We start from the raw sequence: 22,558 nt of genomic DNA, 5'->3' as shown, positions 1-22,558 counted from the left end.
AGGTTGAGGCTGCAGCCAGTTGTGATCGTGCTACCGCACTCCCGCCTAGGCAACAGAGCGACACCTTGTCTCTCAATAAATAAATAGAAAAGAAAAAGAAAAGAAATCCAAGCACTTAGCCCCAAAGAATTAGGGTTTCTTATTTTATCTTCGTGAGTCCAACTGGATCTTCCAAAACCCAGCATCCCTTTAGAGCTAACAGTGGCAGGCCCCACATCCTCCTGAGGGCAGTTTGCAGAGGACCATGAGCTCCCTGGGCAATGTCCAGTCACCCACTACCTCTTCAGCATCCAGGAACAGAGGAGCCATGCTCTGAAGGTTGCAGAGATTGTGAATGACGGACTGGAGGAGAGGGAAACTTCCAGTCTCCTCTTCCCTTAAGTTTCTTCCTCTCCCACTTCCTGATAAATCCCTTCCTTGGTGGGAAACACGAGCTCTCACTTGCCCTCCCTCCTCTGTGTGAAAGGGCAGGCAGCTGAGGTACGGTGGCAGCTGGGGCTGCCTGAGTGTTTGGCAGCCTGGTGCTGAATGCCAATGAGGCCTTTCCACACTGGCTGGCAGTAGGATGGAGGCTTGGATAGGCTGGTACTTGGCATTGTTCAAAAAGAGCAACAGATAATACTGGCTTGGTTCGCCGGCAGACCATGACGTAATCTCAACACAGAAAATGACTCAGACAAAGGATACACCCTGGGGACAACTCCAATGTCTCTGTGTGATGCCGGCGAAGACTAGAGGCCTCTTGGGCATGCGTTGCACCACTGCAGGCTGGCTGAGGCCAAGCCCAACATGTGCCTTAGTAACTTCAGAAAGGATGGCCATGGATTATGTCGGAGGCAGAAAATCTGACTCAAAGAAAGACAAAAGCCTTAAAGCTACTACATATAAAAATCAGCTAATGAGCACTACTGAATTATGAGTCTACCAAAATAGATGGAACACAGACAGATGAAAGCTGAGAGAACTCCCCAGCGCTAGACCTGTGGCATTAGAAATGCTAAAGGGAGTTCTTCATTCTGAAAGAAAAAACACTAATATGAAAAAAGAAAGCAATTAAGGTGTAAAACCCACGGGTAAAGTTAAGTACATGGACAAACCCAGAATACTTTTCTTTGACGTTGGAAAAGCATTTTATTTTTTTATTAAAAAAATTTTTTAAAAATTGCATTTTAGGTTTTGGGGTACATGTGAAGAACATGCAAGATAGTTGCATAGGTACACACGTGGCAGTGTGATTTGCTACCTTCCTCCCGTTCACCTATATCTGGCTTTTCTCCCCATGCTATCTCCCCCCAACTCCCCACCCCCCGCTGTCCCTCCCTTATTTCCCCCAACAGACCCCAGTGTGTAGTGCTCCCCTCCCTGTGTCCATGTGTTCTCATTGTTCAAAACTCGCCTATGAGTGAGAACATGCGGTGTTTGATTTTCTGTTCTTGTGACAGTTTGCTGAGAATGATGGTTTCCAGGTTCATCCATGTCCCTACAAAGGACATGAACTCATCGTTTTTGATGGCTGCATAATATTCCATGGTGTATATGTGCCACATTTGCCCTGTCCAGTCTATCATCGATGGGCATTTGGGTCGGTTCCAGGTCTTTGCTATTGTAAACAGTGCTGCAATGAACATTCGTGTGCATGTGTCCTTACAGTAGAACGATTTATAATGCTCTGGATATATACCCAGTAATGGGATTGCTGGGTCAAATGGAATTTCTATTTCTAGGTCCTTGAGGAATTGCCACACTGTCTTCCACAATGGTTGAACTAATTTACACTCCCACCAACAGTATAAAAGCGTTCCTATTTCTCCACATCCTCTCCAGCATCTGTTGTCTCCAGATTTTTTAATGATTGCCATTCTAACTGGCGTGAGATGATATCTCAATGTAGTTTTGATTTGCATCTCTCTGATGACCAGTGATGATGAGCATTTTTTCATATGATTGTTGGCCTCATGTATGTCTTCTTTCGTAAAGTATCTGTTCATATCCTTTGCCCACTTTTGAATGGGCTTGTTTGTTTTTTTCTTGTAAATCTGTTTTAGTTCTTTGTAAATTCTGGATATCAGCCCTTTGTCAGGTGGGTAAACTGCAAAATTTTTTTCCCATTCTGTTGGTTGCTGATTCACTCTAATGACTGTTTCTATTGCTGTGAAGAAGCCGTGGAGTTTGATTAGGTCCCATTTGTCTATTTTGGCTTTTGTTGCTAATGCTTTTGGTGTTTTGGTTATGAAGTCCTTGCCTACTCCTATGTCCTGAATGTTTTGCCTAGATTTTCTTCTACGGTTTTCATGGTGTTAGATCTTATGTTTAAGTCTTTTATCCATCTGGAGTTAATTTTAGTGTAAGGTATGAGGAAGGGGTCCAGTTTCTGCTTTTTGCACATGGCTAGCCAGTTTTCCCAACACCATTTATTAAACAGGGAATCCTTTCCCCATTGCTTGTTTTTGTCAGGTTTGTCCAAGATCGGATGGTTGTAGATATGTTGTGTTGCCTCCGAGGCCTCTGTTCTGTTCCATTGGTCTATATCTCTGTTTTGGTACCAGTACCATGCTGTTTTGATTACTGTAGCCTTGTAGTATAGTTTGAAGTTCAGTAGTGTGATACTTCCCTCTTTGTTCTTTTTGCTTAGAATTGACTTGGCTATGTGGGCTCTCTTTTGGTTCCATATGAAGTTTAAGGTAGTTTTTTCCAGTTCTGTGAAGAAGGTCATTGGTAGCTTGATGGGGATAGTGTTGAGTCTGTAAATTACTTTGGACAGTGTGGCCATTTTCATGATACTGATTCTTCCTAACCATGAGCATGGAATGTTTCTCCATCTGTTTGTGTCCTCTCGTATTTCGTTGAGCAGTGGTTTGTAGTTTTCCTTGAAGAGGTCCTTTACATTCCTTGTTAGTTGTATTCCTAGGTATTTTATTCTCTTTGTAGTGATTGCGAATGACAGTTTGTTCTTGATTTAGTTCTCTTTAAGTCTGTTATTGGTGTATAGAAATGCTTGTGATTTTTGCACATTGATTTTGTATCCTGAGACTTTGCGGAAGTTGCTTATCAGTTTCAGGAGATTTTGGGCTGAGGCGATGGGGTCTTCTAGGTATACTATCATGTCATCTGCAAATAGAGACAATTTGGCTTCCTCCTTTCCTAATTGAATGCCCTTTATTTCTTTTTCTTGCCTGATTGCTCTGGCTAGAACTTCCAATACTATATTGAGTAGGAGTGGTGAGAGAGGGCATCCTTGTCTAGTGCCAGATTTCAAAGGGAATGCTTCCAGTTTTTGCCCATTCAGTATGATATTGGCTGTGGGTTTGTCATAAATAGCGTTTATTACTTTGAGATAGGTTCCGTCAATACCTAGTTTATTGAGGGTTTTTAGAATAAAGGGCTGTTGAATTTTGTCAAAAGCCTTCTCTGCATCAATTTAGATCATCATGTGGTTTTTGTCTTTGGTTCTGTTTATGAAACCCAGAATATTGTAATGCTATAATGATGGTGTGTAGTTCACTCATCACTCTCATATGAAGCCCAAAGAGAAATCTATCAAAAAATAATAATAGCTATAGCAACCAGTTAAGAGGTAATATCCTATATATAAAATGAGACAATTAAAAGTCAAAATGTGAGTGTGTGTGGGAGGGGGATGGAGATAAAGTGTAAACTTTTTTGTTTTTTGTTTCTTTTTGATGGAAGGTGTCATTTCTTTAACTTGTCATCTCTCTAAAAAAAATTTTTTTTTTTTTAGATGGAATCTCGCACTGTTGCCTGGGCTGGAGTGCAGTGGCATGATCTTGACTCCTCCACTTCCTGGGTTCAAGTGATTCTCCTGCCTCAGCCTCCCAAGTAGCTGGGATTACAGGTGCCTGTCACCATGCCCAGTTTAGTTTTTGTATTTTTACTAGAGACTGTGTTTCACTATGTTGGCCAGGCTGGTCCCAAACTCCTGACTGTGTGATCCACCTGCCTCATCCTCCCAAAGTGCTGGGATTAACAGTCATGAGGCCCTTTACCTGGCCTAAGATGTTTTTGTAAGCTTCATGGCAACCACAACACAAAAACTTATAATAAATTCACCAACACTAAAAAGCAATGAATTAAAACATATTTCCAGAGGAAATCACTTAACCGCAAAGGAAGACAGTGAGAAAAGAAGAGAGGAGTTAACAGAACAGCCAGAAAACAAGCAACACGATGGCAGTAGTGTGTTCTTACTTGTCAGTAATGAAACAAGATAAATGGACTCAGTTCTTCAATTAAGACATAGAGTGGCTGAATGGATAAAGAAACGAGACCCATATGTGCTGCCAACAAGAAACCTGCTTTATAGGATTAGGGACCCTGACAATGAGGAAGTGGGGAGGCCTGAAGGATCCTTGGGAGAGGCTAGCATAGCTGGGACCTGGATTGTATCTCTAGGTTTTATCCCCAGCCTCTCATTGGCCCTGGAGAACCTAATCTCTAGGGTTTAAAACTTGAGCCTGGTTGGCATGGAGACCTGGGCTGAGGGAACCCTTGGCGCCTCTGGTATGTGGGAAGTAGCCATTAGAGGTGGAACCTATGAATGTCAGAATGATTATTCTTGGGCTCTGCTTGGTCTGTGCTGCTTTTTTTTTTTCCTTTGAGACAGGGTCTCACTCTGTTGCCCAGGCTGAGTACAGTGGTGTAATCATGGCTCACTGCAGTCTCGACCTCTTGGCCTTAAGTGATCCTCCCTCCTTGGCTTCCTGAGTGTCTGGGACTACAGGCACGTACCACCATGCACAGCTAATTTTTGTAGCTGGGACTACAGGTGCATGCTACTGTGTCTGGCTAATTTGTTTTTGTTTTTTTAGAGACGGGGTCTTGCTGTGTTGCCCAGGCTGGTCTTGAACCTCTGGGTTCAAGCAATCCTTCTGCCTTGGCCTCCCAATCATGCTAGGATTATAGGTGTGAGCCACACAACACCTAGCCTGGCCTGTGCATCTTGACAGAGTAGCATCAGATCTGTGCACAGCAAGTCCGTAGTGAAGTGTCACCTGCTGGGACGTTGAAGACTTCTTGCTAAGGCTGAAGCCAGCAGCTGATGAGCTCTGCGTGTGACTGCCACATGTCTTCTGTCTGGATAGGGAGCACTCTACTCTTAGCATGAAGTTTCTTGTGAGGGACAATTTCTTGGGAGACTGCGATCTTCCAAAAGCTGGTTTTGATAGCACCGATCTCAAGTGACCATAAGTATTCAAATCACCTACACAAATTCTGCTATCGAGTAAGTCTGAAGCCCTTTCATCCAGCTACTCCTGATTCTGAGGATAGTTACTCCATCCCAACTGCAATGCTGCAACCATGGCGTGTTTTGGATTAAAATGGCAACAGGCTGCATGGAGACTTTTTTGGGGGGCCTAGAACTTCGTTCTAAAGCTTCAGTTCATGTTGGCCAAAGGGGATTAGGAGTTCTATAATTTTCTTTGTCAGATTTTCCACACCTTGTCATGGATGGTGGGGACTTCAGAAGCTGGGTTCAGAAAGATGTCCTCTAAAATCGGCAGCCCGAATTTTGCAGGATATGCATTTCTGTAGGCTTGTAGAATGCCTCCTGAATTTGTGCCTTCTGTTTGAGTCTTCAGCTCTTCCCCTTGTACAGAATAGCGTCCCCTCGCTTGGCTTCCTTCTTCATCTTGAAAACAGACGTTAATGCATTCGTTCCAAGAACTCAAGAATTCTTACTGCTTTGTGGGAGTCCTAGAAGCTGTTTTGTTTTTTTTTTTTGAGACGAGTTTCACTCCTTCATCCAAGTTGGAGTGCAGTGGTGCAATCTCGGCTCACTGCAACTTCCCCTTTCCAGGTTCAAATGATTCTCCTGCCTCAGCCTCTCGAGTAGCTGGGATTACAGGTGTGTTCCCCCGTGTCCAGCTAATTTTGTGTTTTTAGTAGAGATGGGGTTTCTCCATGTTGGCCAGGCTGGTCTCGAGCTCCAACCTCAGATGATCCACTTGCTTTGGCTTCCTAAAGTGCTGGGATTACAGGCGTGAGCCACCAGGCCTAATTTTTGTATTTTTAGCAGAGACAGGGTTTCACCATGTTGGCCAGGATGGCCTTGAACTCCTGATCTCAAGTGATTCATCTACCTTGGCCTCCCAAAGTACTGGAATTATAGGTGTGAGCCACTGCGCCCAGCCCTAGAAGCTGTTTTCTTCTGTGTCTTTCACAATTGTCCAAAGACCAGCCCTGCCAGGGGCCTGTTTGTGTTTCCAGTGGTTGCAGTTCTTTACGGCCTCTGGCATGAAGTGGATACACAGGAAGGGTGGCAGGGCTCTAGTGCTCCTGAGCTTGGACATGGGGTGAGGACCAGCACCAGCAGCACTAATGATGTGAGTGGCGATGGCACTTCCAGGCCCCACACCTGTGACCTTGCTACCTCTGGTGCTTCTCCCTGATGTGCCCTTCCTTGTAACCATTCCCATCAAGCCCTCACCCACCCAGAAAGCAGGTGATATCACATGGCAGAGAGAGATGGGAGTAGTGACTTGAAGAGCTACTTTTTGAAGTTATATTTTTGGCAAGTGTGTGTGTGTGTGTGTGTGTGTGTTTCAACACAATTTCACTCTGTTGCCCAGGCTGGAGTGCAGTGGTGTGATCTCAGCTCACTGCAACCTCTGCCTCCCAGGTACAAATGATTTTCATGCCTCAGCCTCCTGAGTAGCTGGGATTACAGGCGTGCCACCAGGCCAGGTTAAATTTTTGTATGTTTAGTAGAGATGAGATTTTGCCATGTTGGCCACACTGGTCTTGAACTGATGTTGGTTTTATGAGACCAACATCATCCTGACACCAAAATCTGGCAGAGACTCAACAAGAAAAGAAAACTTCAGGACAATATCCATGATGAACATAGATGCAAAAATCTTCAATAAAATACTGGCAAACCGATTGCAACAGCACATCAAAAGCTTATCCACCATGATCAAGTAGGATTCATCCCGGGGATGCAAGGCTGGTTCAACATATGCAAGTCTATAAATGTAATTCACCACATAAACAGAACCAAAGACAAAAACCATAATTATCTCAACAGATGCAGAGAAGACCTTCGACAAAATTCAACAGCCCTTTATTCTAAAAACTCTAAATAAACCAGGTATCGACGGACTGTATCTCAAAATAATAAAAGCTATTTATGACAAACCCACAGACAATATCACACTGAATGAGCAAAAGATGGAAGCATTCCCTTTGAAATCTGGCACTATACAAGGATGCCCTCTCTCACCACTTCTACTCAATATAGTATTGGAAGTTCTAGCCAGAGCAATCAGGCAAGAAAAAGAAATAAAGGGTATTCAATTAGGAAAGGAGGAAATCAAACTGTCTCTATTTGCAGATGACATGATTGTATATTTAGAAGACCCCATCGTCTCAGCCCCAAATCTCCTGAAATTGATAAGCAACTTCCACAAAGTCTCAAGACATAAAATCAATGTGCAAAAATCACAAGCATTCTTATATACCAATAACAGTCAAGCAGATCCAAATCAAGAGCAAACTCCCATTCACAATTGCTACAAAGAGAATAAAATACCTAGGAATACAACTAACAAAGGATGTAAAGGACCTTTTCAAGGAGAACTACAAACCACTGCTCAATGAAATAAGAGAGGACACAAACAGGTGGAGAAACATTCCATGCTCATGGTTAGGAAGAATCAATATCCTGAAAGTGGCCATACTGCCCAAAGTAATTTATAGATTCACTGCTATCCCCATCAAGCTACCATGACCTTCACAGAACTGGAAAAAACCACCTTAAACTTCATATGGAACCAAAAGAGAGCCTGCATAACCAAGACAATTCTAACCAAAAAGAACAAAGCGGAAGGCTTTCCCCTTTCTTAAGAGAAACTGAAACTTAAGAATGTGAGAAAAAAGCTGTCCTGTAATTAGACTTCCAGGCATGGCCGGGCAGTCTCTGTGTGGTTCCTCGTGTACCCTCAAATGGGAGAGAATGCTTAAGAAGCTTCTACTATGCCCTAAGCCGTTTATTAGAATGTTTTATCTAATTGTTACATAACCCGTTTGCTAAAAGTGTCAGCATTTTGTTTTGTCCAAAGTGACAGTTAATATGTAAAATATACAGCATCTCCCCATGAAATGTGTACCCAGAAAACAAAGGAATTGCCAAAGATGTGTCAAGGTCAAGGACGGGCAATTGGATCCCTTCATTCATCTTCTTCGTGTAACCCACGTTTGACCGGAGTGTGTTTGGTTAGTGACTCTGAGATCAGAGAGCTACCATCTCATCATGACTCAGCTTTACCCAAGCAGGTGTGGTCAAACTGTGCCCTGCCACCCTGAGTCCACTTTCTCTGTATCAGAGTCAAGTCAATAGCTGGGCACCTGCAGTGTGTGGTTCCTTTTATGCCCCAACCACTATTTCTTTCTTTCCATTTTTTCCAAAGAGTATTTGAAACTTCATTTTACAGATAAAGAACTATTCAGGTTTTCCATTTCTTCAGTGAGCTTAGTGTTTTAAAAAATATTAATAAATGTGTACGTTTTATGTAAGCTGCTAATTCCATTGATATGAGGTTGTTGGTAATATGCTCTTATTATCTTTTTTTTTTTTTGTCAGACAGAGTCTTACTCTGTCCTCAGGCTGAGTGCAGTGGTGCGATTTTGGCTTGCTCTGTCTCCAGGTTCAAGTGATTCTCCTGCCTCAGCCTCCAGAGTGACTGGAGTTACAGGTGCCCACCACCATGCCTGGCTCATTTTTGCGTTTTTAGTAGGGACGGGGTTTCACCATGTTGTCCAGGCTGGTCTTCAACCCTTGACCTCAGGTGATCCACCCGCCTCAGCCTCCCAAAGTGCTGGAATTAGCGATGTGAGCCATGGTGCCCGACCTCTTATTATCTTTTTATTAACCATAATAATGCTTTTCATTCCTGACACTGGAAATCTGTGCATTTCATTTTTTTTTTTTTTTTTTTCCTGATCTCTCTGACTAGAGGTTTAGCACTTGTTTTTTTTTTCCATTTAAGGAACTGGCTTTTAGCTTCATTGATTTTTTTTTTAGCTTTATTGCTTTCTTCTGATTACGTTGGTTTCTGTCCTGATCTTTATTTTCTTTCATCTGCTCATTTGGGGTTTCATTTGCTCTCATTCTAGTTTCTTGCCATGGAAGCTGAGGTCATTGATTTGACACAGGGTCCTCTTTCCTAGTGTAGGATTACGTGGTATAAATTTTCCTCTGAGTACTGCTTTAGTGCCATTTCACAAACATTGACATGTGTTTTCAGTTTCATTCAGTTCAAAATTCTTTTGAATTTAATTTACGTCTTAAATATATATTTTTAATTTTTTGTTGTCTTTTCTTAACTTTTGTTATCTTTTTGACCAGTGGTGTTTGAAAGTGGTTTTTTTTTTTTTTGGTTTCCAACTATTTGGGGATTTTCTGGCTATTTTGCTATTGCTTTCTAACTTAATTCCAGTATGGGCGGAGAACATACTTTGTGTGACTCAACTCCTCAGTTTTAAAAGCTGGGAGAGAGATATTAAAGCATGTTTTATGCAATGGTAATCTCAGACAGGTGAACTCTGGTGAAGGAAAGAAAGGGAATAATTACAAGAACAACCTGTTAGGGAGGATGATAGTGGATGAACCAGGACTCAGGTGGGGTGCTGCCAGGGAAGCAGTGTGCCTCTTCTTGTAACGGAGGGGGAGGCAGGTGTGTTGTCTGGTTGCAGGTGTGTTGAGTGACTCTCCTCAGAGGCATCTATTTTTTTTTAGGCAACAGATTGGAGGACATCATCTAGCACGATTAGTCTGGGAGATGCAGAATAATCATCTTACAGAGTAGGGGAGTGAATTTATTAGGGGAAAAGACAGCATTGGCTGTCAGGAGAATTGCTTGTCCATTTGGGATTGCGGTGGGAACATAAAAACGAGCACAGTCAGCTTCCTGTTTCCTTTCTCCCCAGCGTCATCATCTCTTAGGAGCTGCTGGAGCAGGCTTCCATGGTTATTAAGCATGGGGACGGCTGTTTTGCCAGACTCAGACAAAGGGTGTTTGCAAGGCAAGAGTTGTAGCATCGAGCTGTGGCCCTGTTCATTCTTTGTGACATTTTGCATCTCATTCTAAATTGTAGGTAATAGAGATGCAAGTGCTGTCCTGTCTGGTGGTGACTTAATTGACCTCCTTCTCCCTGTGAAAACACCAACTCTGTCTTCATTTGCAATTCAGCTCAATCAAGGTTATATTGATTCCATATAACCTGTGTCCTTTTAGCTTTACCTTTGAACCAGTTATAACATTTTCCTGGTTCCCTCGTATATTAAAATATATTTTTGAATATTACTTTTACATCTGTATGACAGTCATGATTTTACCTTTTTTTGAAAATTTTTATTTTTTTGAGAGGGAGTCTCACTTGCTCTGTTGCTCAGGGTGGAGTGCAGTGGCGCGATCGCGGCTCACTGCAACTTCCACCTCCCGGGTTCAAGCAATTCTCTGTCTCAGCCTCTTGAGTAGCTGGGATTACAGGCACCTGCCACCACACCAGGCTAATTTTTTTGTGTTTTTTAGTAGAGATGGGGCTTCACCATCTTAGCCAGCTGGTCTTGAACTCCTGACCTCATGATCCACCCACCTTGGCCTCCCAAAGTGTTGTGATTACAGGTGTGAGCCACCGCCCCCTGCCTGAAAATTTTAGCCTCATATGCCTATCACCTCGCATGAGAAAGAAATCCTTGGCAATAGAGGCGAAACCACGTGTGTGCCAAAGAAATCCGTGTCAATACAGACAAAACCTCCCCGACCCCCAGAGGTAAACAGCTACTTGAATTTGGACCAGTGCTTTCTCTAATCTCTTGAAGAAGCTAGGTGTTATTTTTAAGGTTATTAAGGGAAAAATATCTTTGCAATTCAGGTATACATTTCTAAACTAGCACTTGAGAATACCAAAGTCTTGCTTTAGACATGGTTGTTTTCTGGTGTCTGTTTACAAAAACTAGGAAGAAATGAACAGCCCCATTGAAAGGTGGAACTTGTCAGAATAAACCTCGCTTTTAATATAAGGGACCAGACTGGGTGCAGTGGCTCAGATCTGTACTCCCAGTACTTTGAGAGACTGAGCCAGGCAGATCATTTGAGGCCAGGAGTTCGAGACCAGCATGGCCAACATGGCAAAACCCTGTCTCTACTAAAAATACAAAAATTAGCCAGGTGTGGTGGTGGGCGCCTGTAATCCCAGCTACTCGGGAGGCTGAGGCAGGAGAATCACTTGAACCCGGGAGGCAGAGGTTGCTGTGAGCCAAGATTGACACTTTGTCTCAAAAAAAAAATTAAGGGACTCTTCTGAAGCAGTTTGGAGATTAAAAAAAAAAAGATAAAATAAGGGCCCTCTCCGTGTTTTCATGGGCGATCACTTTTTGTTTCTCTAAGCCTCAATTCTCACTGGTGAAGCATGAGAGGTCGGGACAGTGTGATTCTGTGGAAGAAAGAATGGCCTGGGCGTTTACCAGGTATTAGACAGTGAATGTCTTTATCAGTAGGGAGTGTCAGGCCCATTTACAGAAACTAACAGCAGGGGCTGTTCTCAACACTATTTTTTTTGGAGGAAGTCTCACTCTATCACGCAGGCTGGAGTGCAGGGTGCAATTTTGGCTCACTGCAACCTCCACCCCGGGTTCAAGTGATTCTCCTGCCTCAGCCTCCCGAGTACACCTGTACCTGGGATTACAGGTGTCTGCCTTTGCCTGGCTAATCTGTTCTCAGCACTTTATCTCAATACATATAATCCTACGACTGTCATTCCCAATTTGACAGTTGAGAAAACTGAGACAAAGCACTCCCAACCCCAGGTTTTGAAAGCTTTCAACAAACAGAAAAGTTGAAAGAATACAGTAACAGATACCCATACACTCACCAAAGTTCAACAATGTGCACCTTTTGTTACATTTGCCTTATCTGTTCATCAGCCAGTATATACTTTGCTGAAACACACTGATGTTGTAGACCTCCTGACACTTCATCCCTCCATAAATAACACATTCCCATGGAGATGTGACAGGTCCCTCATCAGCTCGGTGTTTCATACAAGCACACACTCACTTTTCACACATTGCAACTGGTTGTTTTCCCCCAACAACTCTGGCCTTTTAAAGAGACCAAGTCAGCTGCCTTTGCCTTTGTGGTCCTGTCCATGTTTTCCTAGAGGCTGGGAAGGGCCAGAGCCAGCTATGCTCACTGGCTTACATGCTGTCAGCTTTTGTTAAACAATGCGGATTTGGAGAGTTCCAATGCACTGTTTGACCTACAACACTGAAAATATTGAGTAACTGGCTCGCTCTTTACTTTCTGGGTTTGCTCACCCCCGAGTTGTACTGTCCCTTCCCTTGACCTTTTAGGTTGATTGTACTTGAGACAAAACTTATTTAGCATCTAGACAATCTGTACACAGGGACACTTATAAAGACCCATTTATTCATCTGTTGATTTTCATTAATTACAATCTCTCTCCCTGCACCAGAGGAAATTACAAGACTTCACAGATTTAGGAAGTCAACTGAGTGCGTAGGCTGCTCAGTTAGTAGTTCATTCATGAGTACTTGACAGATATATATTTTATCTTATATAAGGAATTGTAAATTCCCTTTGGGTCAACTCAGGACAGCGTACAAAATGGGGCCCACAGACGGAGCTGTGAATCCAGCTCACCACTGTTCAACTTTCTTCTCTGAAACAAACTGTCCATGGGGCCCCTCGGCATCCGGGGGCAAAAGGGCTAAGTACACAGGGGTCTCTGCTCCTTCTTCCGGGCTCTTGGTGGCATTGGGTCCCGCCATGTCGGTTCTCACCCACCCTGGGCAGCAGGCATTCAGGAGGATCTTGTCCCCTTTCCTCTGCTCATTCAGTTTCCTGGCTTGGATCCTGGACAGCACAGTGACGCCGATCTTCGATACCCCGTATGCGGTGTTGGGCCAGCCTGCTTTCTGGTGCACTCCCTTCTTTGTATCCTCCACGAACTTGTTCATGAGCCCCACCAGCTCCTCCTCAGTGATGGTCTCACTGCGAAACTTCTGCTGCAGCTCAGGGCTGCAGCTTTTAAGGGCCCTGAGACTCACGGTGCTAGATACATTCACCACTCTCCCTAAAATACACCACAAAGCATTATGTAGAAAGGTGTGCACTCGTCCTGTAGAAAGATGAATGCCAAATTTGCTGGGATTTTGGAGCAGCAAATGTTCATATGAGAGACAGTTAGTGGCATGAGTTCTAAGAGGAATGAGCATTCCTCTTAGAGGAATAAAGAACTTCATTCCTGCCTTCAAACAGGCTGAGTAGAGTCAGGTGAGATTTGGAAGAGCTGCCCTTTGAGGTCCTGGTGAACCAAAGCCTTAGAAGTAGCACAACTTAACAGGATGACAGGACGGGGAACAGGATAAAAGCTGAGAATAAGCTGTACATGCAAGTACCCAACTCAAAGCCACACATTTAAATTTTTCTAAAAGTGGTTGCTTAATTGCTGTGTTATTTAATGGGTGGGTTCATCTCTTGTCCCGTTACTTAGGGTAACTAATCACAGCAGTTTACAACCAAAGAAATGTGATAGTCATGTCCAGCACCTTGAGCACACTGGAGGGGAGTTAAAATGAGCCCGGAGTTAAGCAGGGGCAGATTATGGACATCTCTGTGAACCATGCTAAGGGCTTGGACTTTCCTCCTGAAGGATTTCTGGGAGAGGCATAACCAGCAGACAGTATGCAGGATGCTGGGAAAGGAAAAGACTCAAGATCAGAGGTGCCTTGTGAGGGTTTGCAGTTGTCCAGAGGGACAGCTGAGGGCCTGCTGTAGAGCCGGGATGAGATGGATTCAGGGGGAACTCAGTGGGCACAACTCCTAGGGGCTAAGTGATGATGAGGGGTGGGGCATGGTGACCTGCAGGATCCTGGTGGGTGGACGGTGGGGTCAGATGACTTAGGGAAAAGGATGGGGATTCTCTGGAAAGATCTTAGATTGTGGGGAAAGGCATCAGGAAGAGATGGAAAGGCAGGAAGACAACTGTGTGGTCGGGAGCTTCAGGAGTGTCCCAGGCAGGTGACAGATAGGAATTCGTGGTAGTAAAGGCTCCATCAGACTGACTAAGATCACTGTGAAAGAGCAGAGAAAGGGTACAGGATGGACTCCCATGCTGACAGACACGGAGCAAATAAAGAGCATCTTTCAGAGGAGACATTTGAGCTAAGACCTGAAGAATAACAGAGAGTCAGCCAGGTGTGCAAAGACCAGTGGGACAGGGAGGACCAATGGCTAAGGGAGTGGGAGAAGCGAGGACAAAGTCCTGAGGCAAAATGGCACCTCGCTGCTGGCAGGAAACACAGCCCAAAGGTCTGTGCTTCCGCAGCGTGGAGAAGAAGCAGGGGAGATCCCAGGCAGGCAGGGGCCAGATCAAGCCCCAAGCAGAAGGCACGGCTGTTTCCCATCAGACTCACCGTGGGGTTTTATTAGAGGGAGTAACTCTGTGCAGACATCTCGAGTACCAAAGAAGTTTGTTTTCATCGTCACTTCAGCTTGAATATGAAAGGGTGTAGGATCAGCAACTTTTAGGAGAGAAAGAGAATATAGTTAATAAATTGTACCCAGGGGTAAAAGTCTACAGAATGATACTGAAAAAAAAAAAATGAGTGCCTTGTGCCTAAAGTCTGTGTCTGGTTACAGTGTTCAGCCAATGTCAGTCTCCTGGTGTGATAACGTTCTAGTATTCTGGTAAGATGGTGCCACTGGGGGAAGGAGGATGAAGGGTGCACGCACCGGAACTTGGAGTATTTCTTTTTTTGTTGCAATCTATCGTTTATTTTAAAATTAGTTCAACATTCATCCAGTTGCCCTAAAGCTCAATTCAGAAAAACTGCAGAAAAACGGAAAAAGTTACAGAAAACCCAGAGTCTGAGCCAGGGAAACACAAAGCTCCCGCTGACTGGAAAACGCTCTCTTTCTCCATGGATTCTGCACTCCTTGCATCTCCTAGCTCCTCCTCGTCCTCCCTAGGGTGCCGTTCTGGACCTCGCAGCCGACAGGGGCCTCAGTACAGCGCTTCTTCGACAGGTGCAGCCGACCCTGGCAGAAGGCTGTCGGGGAAGCCAAGTCCCGTCGGAGGACCCCAACCCCTTACCCTTGAAGGCGATGCCCGCGTTGTTGACCAGCACGTCCAGGCCTCCGTACTCCTTGCGCAGGAAGTCGCGCAGGGCGCGGATGCTTTGCAGGTCGTCGATGTCCAGCTGGTGGAAGCGCGGGCTCAGGCCCTCCGCCTGCAGCTGCTGCACGGCCGCCTGGCCCCGCGCCACGTTCCGCGCCGTGAGCACCACATCCCCCGAGAACCGCCGGCACAGGTCGCGGACGATGGCCAAGCCGATGCCTTTATTGCCCCCAGTCACCAGAGCTACCTGGATGCAGGACGACATGGCTGAACCGGGCGCGCGGGACACCTGCGTGAAGAGCAGACCAGGCTCAGACCCTGGAGCCGCGAGGCGCGTCCGAGAGGCTGCGCAGGTGTGGCGGGTGGGGGCGCGCACCCGTAGGTTATACGCCCGGCCGCTGAGCGCGCAAGCGCAGGTTCAGGCTCCGCCCCTGCATGGGCGGGGCGGAACCGCCCCTACCCCTTCCCATGGAAACTTCCACGGAGCAGGCGGAGAGCGACCCGGCCTGAAGTTGCAAAACTCGCTGGCTGAAGACCAAAGTTGTCAGTAGCTGCTGGCTGCCCACATGGCAGTGAAGAACCATTCTTACTGGCCACGCACGGCATGCCTTTGGTTCTCTGAGGGGTTTTCTTCCTATTTCTTCAGATGTTCAACCATTCCCAGTTGTGTTTAAAGAAATAGGACATTTGTAAGTTTTTTTTCTTCTGGTGTTCTGAAAAAAAAAAAAATACTGCAGGAACTGCAGTGTCTGGAGCTGGAGTTGCAGAAGAAGCTGGAAGAAAATGACAGGCCAGGGCATCAAGTTTTTGTTGATTTCCCCCCTAAATATATGAAAGCAAAGCCACTGACATATCCATAGCCAGATTTTCCAATAATGGTGGGAAACATTTACCAAATCTTCACAAGGTTACTTCTCTGGGCTCTTGCAGGGCCATCAGTTTACCTGTACACAGGTGTAAGGAGGTTTCACAGCCCTATTTTACACTGAAAATAACACTCTGGGATGCACCTTTTAATCCCCATCTTAAAATGAAGAAACAGGAATCCATCCTCAGAATTTATAACTTAGTTCAGTGGTGGGAAATTGTTAGACAAAGGCCAGGGGTTTGGTCTAGATCTGGTAGTTCACAACACAGAAAGCCAGTTGCTGAGACCCCATTATTGCCAGGGAAGACGGCATTATTCGGGTGCTACAGCCTAGGGGAGGAGATCAGTCTCAAATCCATCTTCTCAACTGATTAAAATTAGGATATGGCGTGGAAGAAATGTAACTGCGTGTGGGAAAACAGGACTTAGAGATAATGAGGAGGAGTGGGTCAACAGGCATCAGTTAGGCAGTTGTGGCAAGTGAGGGGTCGTGTCGGGTTGTGCAGTTGTGATCTGATAAGTTTCACTTACTTGATGCTATCTGGGAGGCCTGATGGCTAGTTTCCTAAGGAACTCAGATAAGACAAATGTAAATTCCTCAGGTTTTTAGACAGAGAGGGTCAATTTGTTTATCCAAAAGAGACCATAAACATCTGTTTTTGGGACAATTGTGTGGTTTCCAAATGAGTGTTCTTCCTTCCTGCTTACAAGGGAATAGGGAATAAGGTCAAGTTTCATTTCTGTGCTGTACCCATAAGTTGCTACTATCACAGATGGCCATTTAAACATAAATTCAAATTAAGCAAAATTAATGCAATTTGTAATTCAGCCTTTTAGTTGCACTAACCACGTCTCAGGTGCTCTATAAATGTGCACATGTGTTAGTGGTCACTGTATTGGGCGGTACAGACTTAGGATATTTTCATCTGTGCAGACGGATCTGTTGAGCAGCACTGCTTTAAATAGATTGCAGTTACATTGCAATATCAAGGTAGGTTTCCAATCAGTCATTTTCAAACAGGTTAATAATCAAGGAAAGACCCTTGCTTTTTTCAACTGAAATTTTTGTTGAGGTAATTTAGATTCACATGCAGCTGTAAGAAATAATACAGAGATTCCTTACCCTTTCCTGTTTCACTTGATAGTAACATATTGCAAAAGTGTAGTACAACATCACAATGAAGATATTGACAACAAAACAATCCACCAGTCATACTCAGATTTCCCCAGCTTGATGTGTACTTTTGAAGATGGAAATTAAATAATAGAATAATAGTAAAAACAAAACCATAATGTGTAGTTGCTATATAATAAATTTTGCTGTGTTGCGTGCTGTTTAATATAAAACCTAACACCCAGCTCTGCTTAAAACTAACCAACTCCCTGTAAAACCTACCTTACCTATTCTCACATTCTCAGCAAAGTTCCCAGGCATCTCAAGACTCCTGCTTTTCTTGCTGACCAGCTGCAAGGTCACCGGGCAAGATAACACCCAAAAAATGTACAGTGCGTTTCTCAAAATGCTATTTTTCAAATGTAATGTACATCACAATACATGTTGCAAATTATTATTTTATTTATTTATTTTATTTTATTTATTTATTTTTGAGATGGAGTTTCACTCTTGTTACCCAGGCTGGACTGCAATGGCACGATCTCGGCTCACCGCAACCTCCGCCTCCTGGGTTCAGGCAATTCTCCTGCCTCAGCCTCCTGAGTAGCTGGGATTACAGGCATGCACCACCATGCCCAGCTAATTTTTTTTTTTAGTAGAGATGGGGTTTCATCATGCAAATTAATTAACTGTTCTTTGTTCTGACTTCCGTAAACTTGTTAGCTGCTACGTCATCCTGAATGTATAAAAGCACCCCATTTTCTTTCTCCGGGGCTCAGACCCTGGATGAGATGGGATGGTATGCTAATCCTCTGAGCCAGTGGCCACATTAATAACGTTCTCCTGTTTCACTCATTGGTTTCTCCGGTCTCCTGGATATTCTGTAACAGTTTGTGTGTGTGTTTAGTCCTATATACTTTTATCAAATGTTGGTTTATGTATCCAACACTACAGTTAAAAGAGAATGTTTCCATTGGCACAAAGAGCCCTCCTGTTGCTCTTTTATGACCAAACATACCTCTCTATTACTCCCCAAACCAACTCTATTTCATGGCAACCACTAATCTGTTCACCATTTCTACAAGTTTGTTGTTGTTTCAAAAATGTTAGATAGTGTTTTGTTTAAAAAAAACAATACAGTAAGTAGTGTTTTGGTTTTTTTTCCACTCACAATAATTCAGAGCTCTGTTTCAGATTTTCTTTCCTAGTCCAGTGTGTGTGTGTTTGGTCTGTCATTGGCTGGCTTCTCTCCACTTCATTAGCCCCTGTCTTCTGTAGCGGGGGTTAGTCAGTGTTACAGTGGGATGGATTAAATTTATTTATTAAGAGGGCCAGTCAGCAGTAGCACATGGTATACGGGGAACTTTGGACAGGGTGAGGGTCCTGCTGTTTCAAAAGGCAAGTCCTATGAGGGCCATGAATCATGAGTTTGAGTCTGATTTATTTATTTATTTTTTAGGACTGGTATCAACATAAGAATTGACAGGTATATTGGGCAAGATGCTCTGGAAAAATATAAAATATGTATTAATAAGAATGTACTACAGGATAAAGGTGGCCTTAATAATTAGTGAGGGAAATAATTATTCCAAAATTGACACTGGGGAAAGGGCATAATGATTGGAAACAAAAAAGATCCCAGTAGGGCATGGTGGCTCACGCCTGTAATCTCAGCATTTTGGGAGGCTGAGGCGGGTGGATCAACTGAGGTCAGGGGTTTGAAACCAACCTGGCCAACATAGTGAAACCCTGTCTCTACTAAAATTACAAAAAATTAGCTGGGTGTGATGGTGGGTGCCTGTAATCCCAGCTACTAGGTAGGGTGAGGCAGAAGAATTGCTTGAACCTGGGGGGTGGAGGTTGCAGTGAGCTGAGATAGCACTATCGGACTCCAGCCCAGGCAACAAACGAAACTCCCTCTCAAAAAAAAAAAAAAAGAAAAATGATCCCTTAAAACATATACTAAATAATTTCTGAAGAGAAACAGTGATTTATAAATGAATCTGTAAGACAACTAAAAGAAAATAAAAGTAACATTTATATTTTTAATAGGGGAAATGCTTTATTTTATAAGCATAAAGACGGGAAGAATCATAAATGTCTGATGGGTTTGACTATGGAAAACCTTGAAAATTTGTTTTTGAAAAGCATAAAGCCAGTGAATTAAGCTCTACTTGGATGATTTTATATTGTTTTCTCTGTTACATCTGGGTCTTGATTCTGGTGGTATGTGTGAGGAGGCTCCCATATGTAGCACCTTGTCTGGACTCTGAACAATTTAAGAAATAAAACAGAAATTTAAAGATGGAGTTTCCAGATCTCTGCTATTACTGCTATTGGCTAAATTGGAAGACACACCTTAGCTGTGAGAATCAAAAGTCTGAGACTATATTCACTCTATATAGGTAAAGAACTTTATCACATCAATTAATCTGCGGAATACATTTGTCATACTACCCACTGTTTTTTTTTTTTTGTTTGTTTGTTTGTTTTTTGAGAAGAAGTCTCGCTCTGTTGCCCAGGCTGGAGTACAGTGGCATGATCTTGGCTCACCACAACCTCCATGTCCTGGGTACAAGCAAGTCTCCTGCCTCAGCCTCCTAAGTAGCTAGGATTACAGGTGTGTGCTACCACGCCCAGCTCATTTTTGTATTTTTAGTTAAGAGAGGGTTTCACCATGTTGGTCAGGCTGGTCCTGAACTCCTGACCTTGTGATCCACCTGCCTCAGCCTCCCAAAGAGATGGGATTACAGGCTTGAGCCACCACACCTGGCCCCACTATTTTCTTTAATTAAATGCTTCATGAATATGCATGTCATCCTCAGGCAGGCACCATGCTAAATCTTGTCTGTATTGTTCCAATTTTAGCATATGTGCTCAAACCAGCACTACTGCCCACTAGTTTAAAGCAATCAAACAACACAGTTCCCAGAGCCATAAAAAAGAATGGAATCATCTCCTTTGCAGCAACATGGATGCAGCTGGAGGCTACTGTGCTAGGTGAATTAACGAAGAAACAGAAAACCAAAGAACACCTGTTCTCACTTGTAAAGATTTGAGTACACAGTGACACAAAGATGGGAACAATAAACACTGGGGATTCCAAAAGGGAGAGGGGTGGGCAAGGGTTGAAAAATGACCTATTGGGTACTGTGTTTTCTGCTTGGGGTCATTAGGCACCCAAACCTCAGCATCAGGTAATACACTGATGGAACAAACCTGCACATGTACCACCTACATCTAAAACAAAAACAACCCAAAACACAGTTCCACGGTGTGTGTTAAAAGAAAAGATGATGTTAAATTATGAACAATGAGGCTCTCTGGGTCGTCTGTCAGGCTTATTTGCCCTCACGGAATTCTACGTGACACTGGCTGTGTTCCTCTTTCATTTTATGCTTGTTTATGATGTTCAATAAGCCTTCCTAGAGGGGTAGACCATGGACTCTGAGACCTGGAATCAATCTGGGGCTTAGGTGCGTAGTAGTTATGTCACTCAAGCAATTTACTGAATCCTGTGAAGGATAAAGCCAGACACTAAGGTGTTAAGGACAGATTTTAATCAGTAATGAACTACTGTAATGAGAAAGACGGTCCAGTGTGAATGACCTTTCATTTGTACAGAGGTGACCGTGCCTTTTAAAGGGAGAATGAAGGATCAGGAGGTGGCAGCAGGGTTGCTCACTGGAAATGTTGGTTAGGCCAGCTGTGTCTGATAGCTGGCAATTAGCAAAGGTAGGATTCTATTCTCCCACTCTGAAGACTGAAAGACAGAGGTCTCAGCATTTCTGATGATTACGTTTCAAAGGAATGGCTTTCAGGGTCTTGAGAAAGACACTCTTCCTTTTTTTTTTTGGATATGGAGTTTCTCTCTTATCTCCCAGGCTGGAGTGCAGTGGTGCAATCTCAGCTCACTGCAACCTCTTAACTCCTAGGTTCAAGCAATTCTCCTGCTTCAGCCTCTTGAGTAGCTGGAACTACAAGTGCATACCACCAAGCTGGGCTTTTTGTATTTTTAGTAGAGACAGGGTTTCACCATGCTGGCCAGGCTGGTCTTGAACTCCAGACCTTAGGTGATCCGCCTGCCTCGGCCTTCCAAAGTGTTGGGATTACAGGCATGAGCCACTGCGCCTGGCAGAGAAACACTCCTGAGTCACAGGAGATACATCTCAAAGGGACAGAGGAAGAATTCACAACTGTAAGCCCTTTTCAGTAAATGCTTTAAGAAAGGGCAGTCAGGGGCCTGGTGTCAGAAGTTGGTTAGTACAAACACCAAATTTTTGGCAGCCTAAGCATTCTCTGGAAGGGGCTAGAGTCATCCTAGCGGTGCTAGGGTCATCGTAGCCATGCAGCTTTGAGCTATGTTAAGTTAACCCCCCTCCACCCATGTATCAATTTAGAAAAGGAGATCGAGACTGTTTCTTCTAAAGGGTTACAACCTGCAAGATAGCCGTTCTGGAGGCTGGGGAGCTGCCTCCAGCAGAAACTCAGAGACTAGCACTTTGAAGGAGGAGGCTTTGAGGTAGGAGCTTCAAGGAGGAGGCTCTGAGGTAGGAACAGGTTGGCTAAACTTATACATTCAACAGGTTACAGGAGGAGCTATGAATATTCATGAAGTTCGTCCTGCTACAAACGTATTGAAAAACATGCATGTAACATACAGCTCATGTATATTCACTTTGGGATGGTGACTTAACATTTAAATGTATTACGATTAGGCCCTATATGTCTAAGGGTCTTTCAGGACATAAAGACACACAAGTGCACAGGCTCTGTAAACCAGAACCAGTTCATTTCATAGTCAGTGATCTTATCAGGAGGAAGTTACTGAAATCAGTCTCTTGTCTAATCAAAGTTGTAGTTATGGCTTGTGTAAGAGTTAAAGAGGATTGGGTGCAGTGGCTCATGCCTGTAATCCCAGCACTTTGGGAGGCCGAGGCAGGCAGATCACGAGGTCAGGAGTTTGAGGCCAGCCTGACTAACATGGTGAAACCCCATCTCTACTAAAAATACCTAAATTAGCCGGGTATAGTGGTATGCGCCTGTAATCCCAGCTAGTTAGGAGGCTGAGGCAGGAGAATCACTTGAACCCAAAGGCGGAGGTTGCAGTGAGCTGAGATCCTACCACTGCACTCCAGTCTGGGACTCAAAAAAAAAAAAAAAAAAAAGTTAAAGAAAGAGGAAAGAAACACAAAATGTGCTGGCAGTTGAAGACAGGTTTACTTTAGATGAAACCTGAGGGAGCTCCTGGCCCACTTTGGTCAGGAGTGCTTTCTCTTACAGACTAAGATTATATATTGGTTGTAGGGTGAGGGGGCTTATGGCAAGCTTGGAATGTTTATGTGTGTGGAGACATTTATGGTGGGTTGGAATCTCTCTGGGAGGCGGGGAGGCAGGCATCTTGGGGAAGACAT

General features: G+C 44.0%; 1 protein-coding gene and 1 non-coding gene across 3 annotated transcripts; both read right to left on the bottom strand.

Moving 5' to 3' along the window:
• Nucleotides 1–12,429: 12,429 nt before the first annotated feature.
• CBR1 (carbonyl reductase 1) lies at nucleotides 12,430–15,520 on the bottom strand. Of its 2 annotated transcripts, none has more exons than XM_002761407.5 (3): nucleotides 15,139–15,520; nucleotides 14,459–14,566; nucleotides 12,430–13,116 (listed from the first exon to the last, which is right to left on the bottom strand). In XM_002761407.5, the coding sequence occupies exons 1-3, from the start codon at nucleotides 15,425–15,427 to the stop codon at nucleotides 12,680–12,682; spliced, it is 834 nt and encodes a 277-aa protein (XP_002761453.1). In that variant the 5' UTR covers nucleotides 15,428–15,520; the 3' UTR covers nucleotides 12,430–12,679. The 2 variants fall into 2 exon arrangements, with proteins under 2 accessions (XP_002761453.1, XP_008984891.1); XM_008986643.5 differs by lacking the exon at nucleotides 12,430–13,116 and adding an exon at nucleotides 13,493–13,737.
• Nucleotides 15,521–19,928: 4,408 nt separating this feature from the next.
• Nucleotides 19,929–20,033, bottom strand: LOC118150056 (U6 spliceosomal RNA). Its single transcript, XR_004737817.1, has one exon. It is a non-coding gene; the product is annotated as a U6 spliceosomal RNA (small nuclear RNA).
• Between the last annotated feature and the right edge of the window lie 2,525 nt (nucleotides 20,034–22,558).

This window comes from Callithrix jacchus, chromosome 21 (genome assembly GCF_049354715.1).
Source record: "Callithrix jacchus isolate 240 chromosome 21, calJac240_pri, whole genome shotgun sequence".
NCBI lineage: Eukaryota > Metazoa > Chordata > Mammalia > Primates > Cebidae > Callithrix > Callithrix jacchus.
This window is presented reverse-complemented; position numbering and strand designations above follow the sequence as displayed.

What these genes read in the sequence shown, in the direction of transcription:
- CBR1 (XM_002761407.5), bottom strand. Translation starts at nt 15,427, where the DNA reads ATGTCGTCCTGCATCCAGGTAGCTCTGGTGACTGGGGGCAATAAAGGC. An exon ending in CGCGGGCATCGCCTTCAAGG is followed by an intron (nt 14,567 to 15,138) that starts GTAAGGGGTTGG and finishes CTCTCCTAAAAG; the next exon opens with TTGCTGATCCTACACCCTTT. An exon ending in CCCTCTAATAAAACCCCACG is followed by an intron (nt 13,117 to 14,458) that starts GTGAGTCTGATG and finishes GGTGTATTTTAG; the next exon opens with GGAGAGTGGTGAATGTATCT.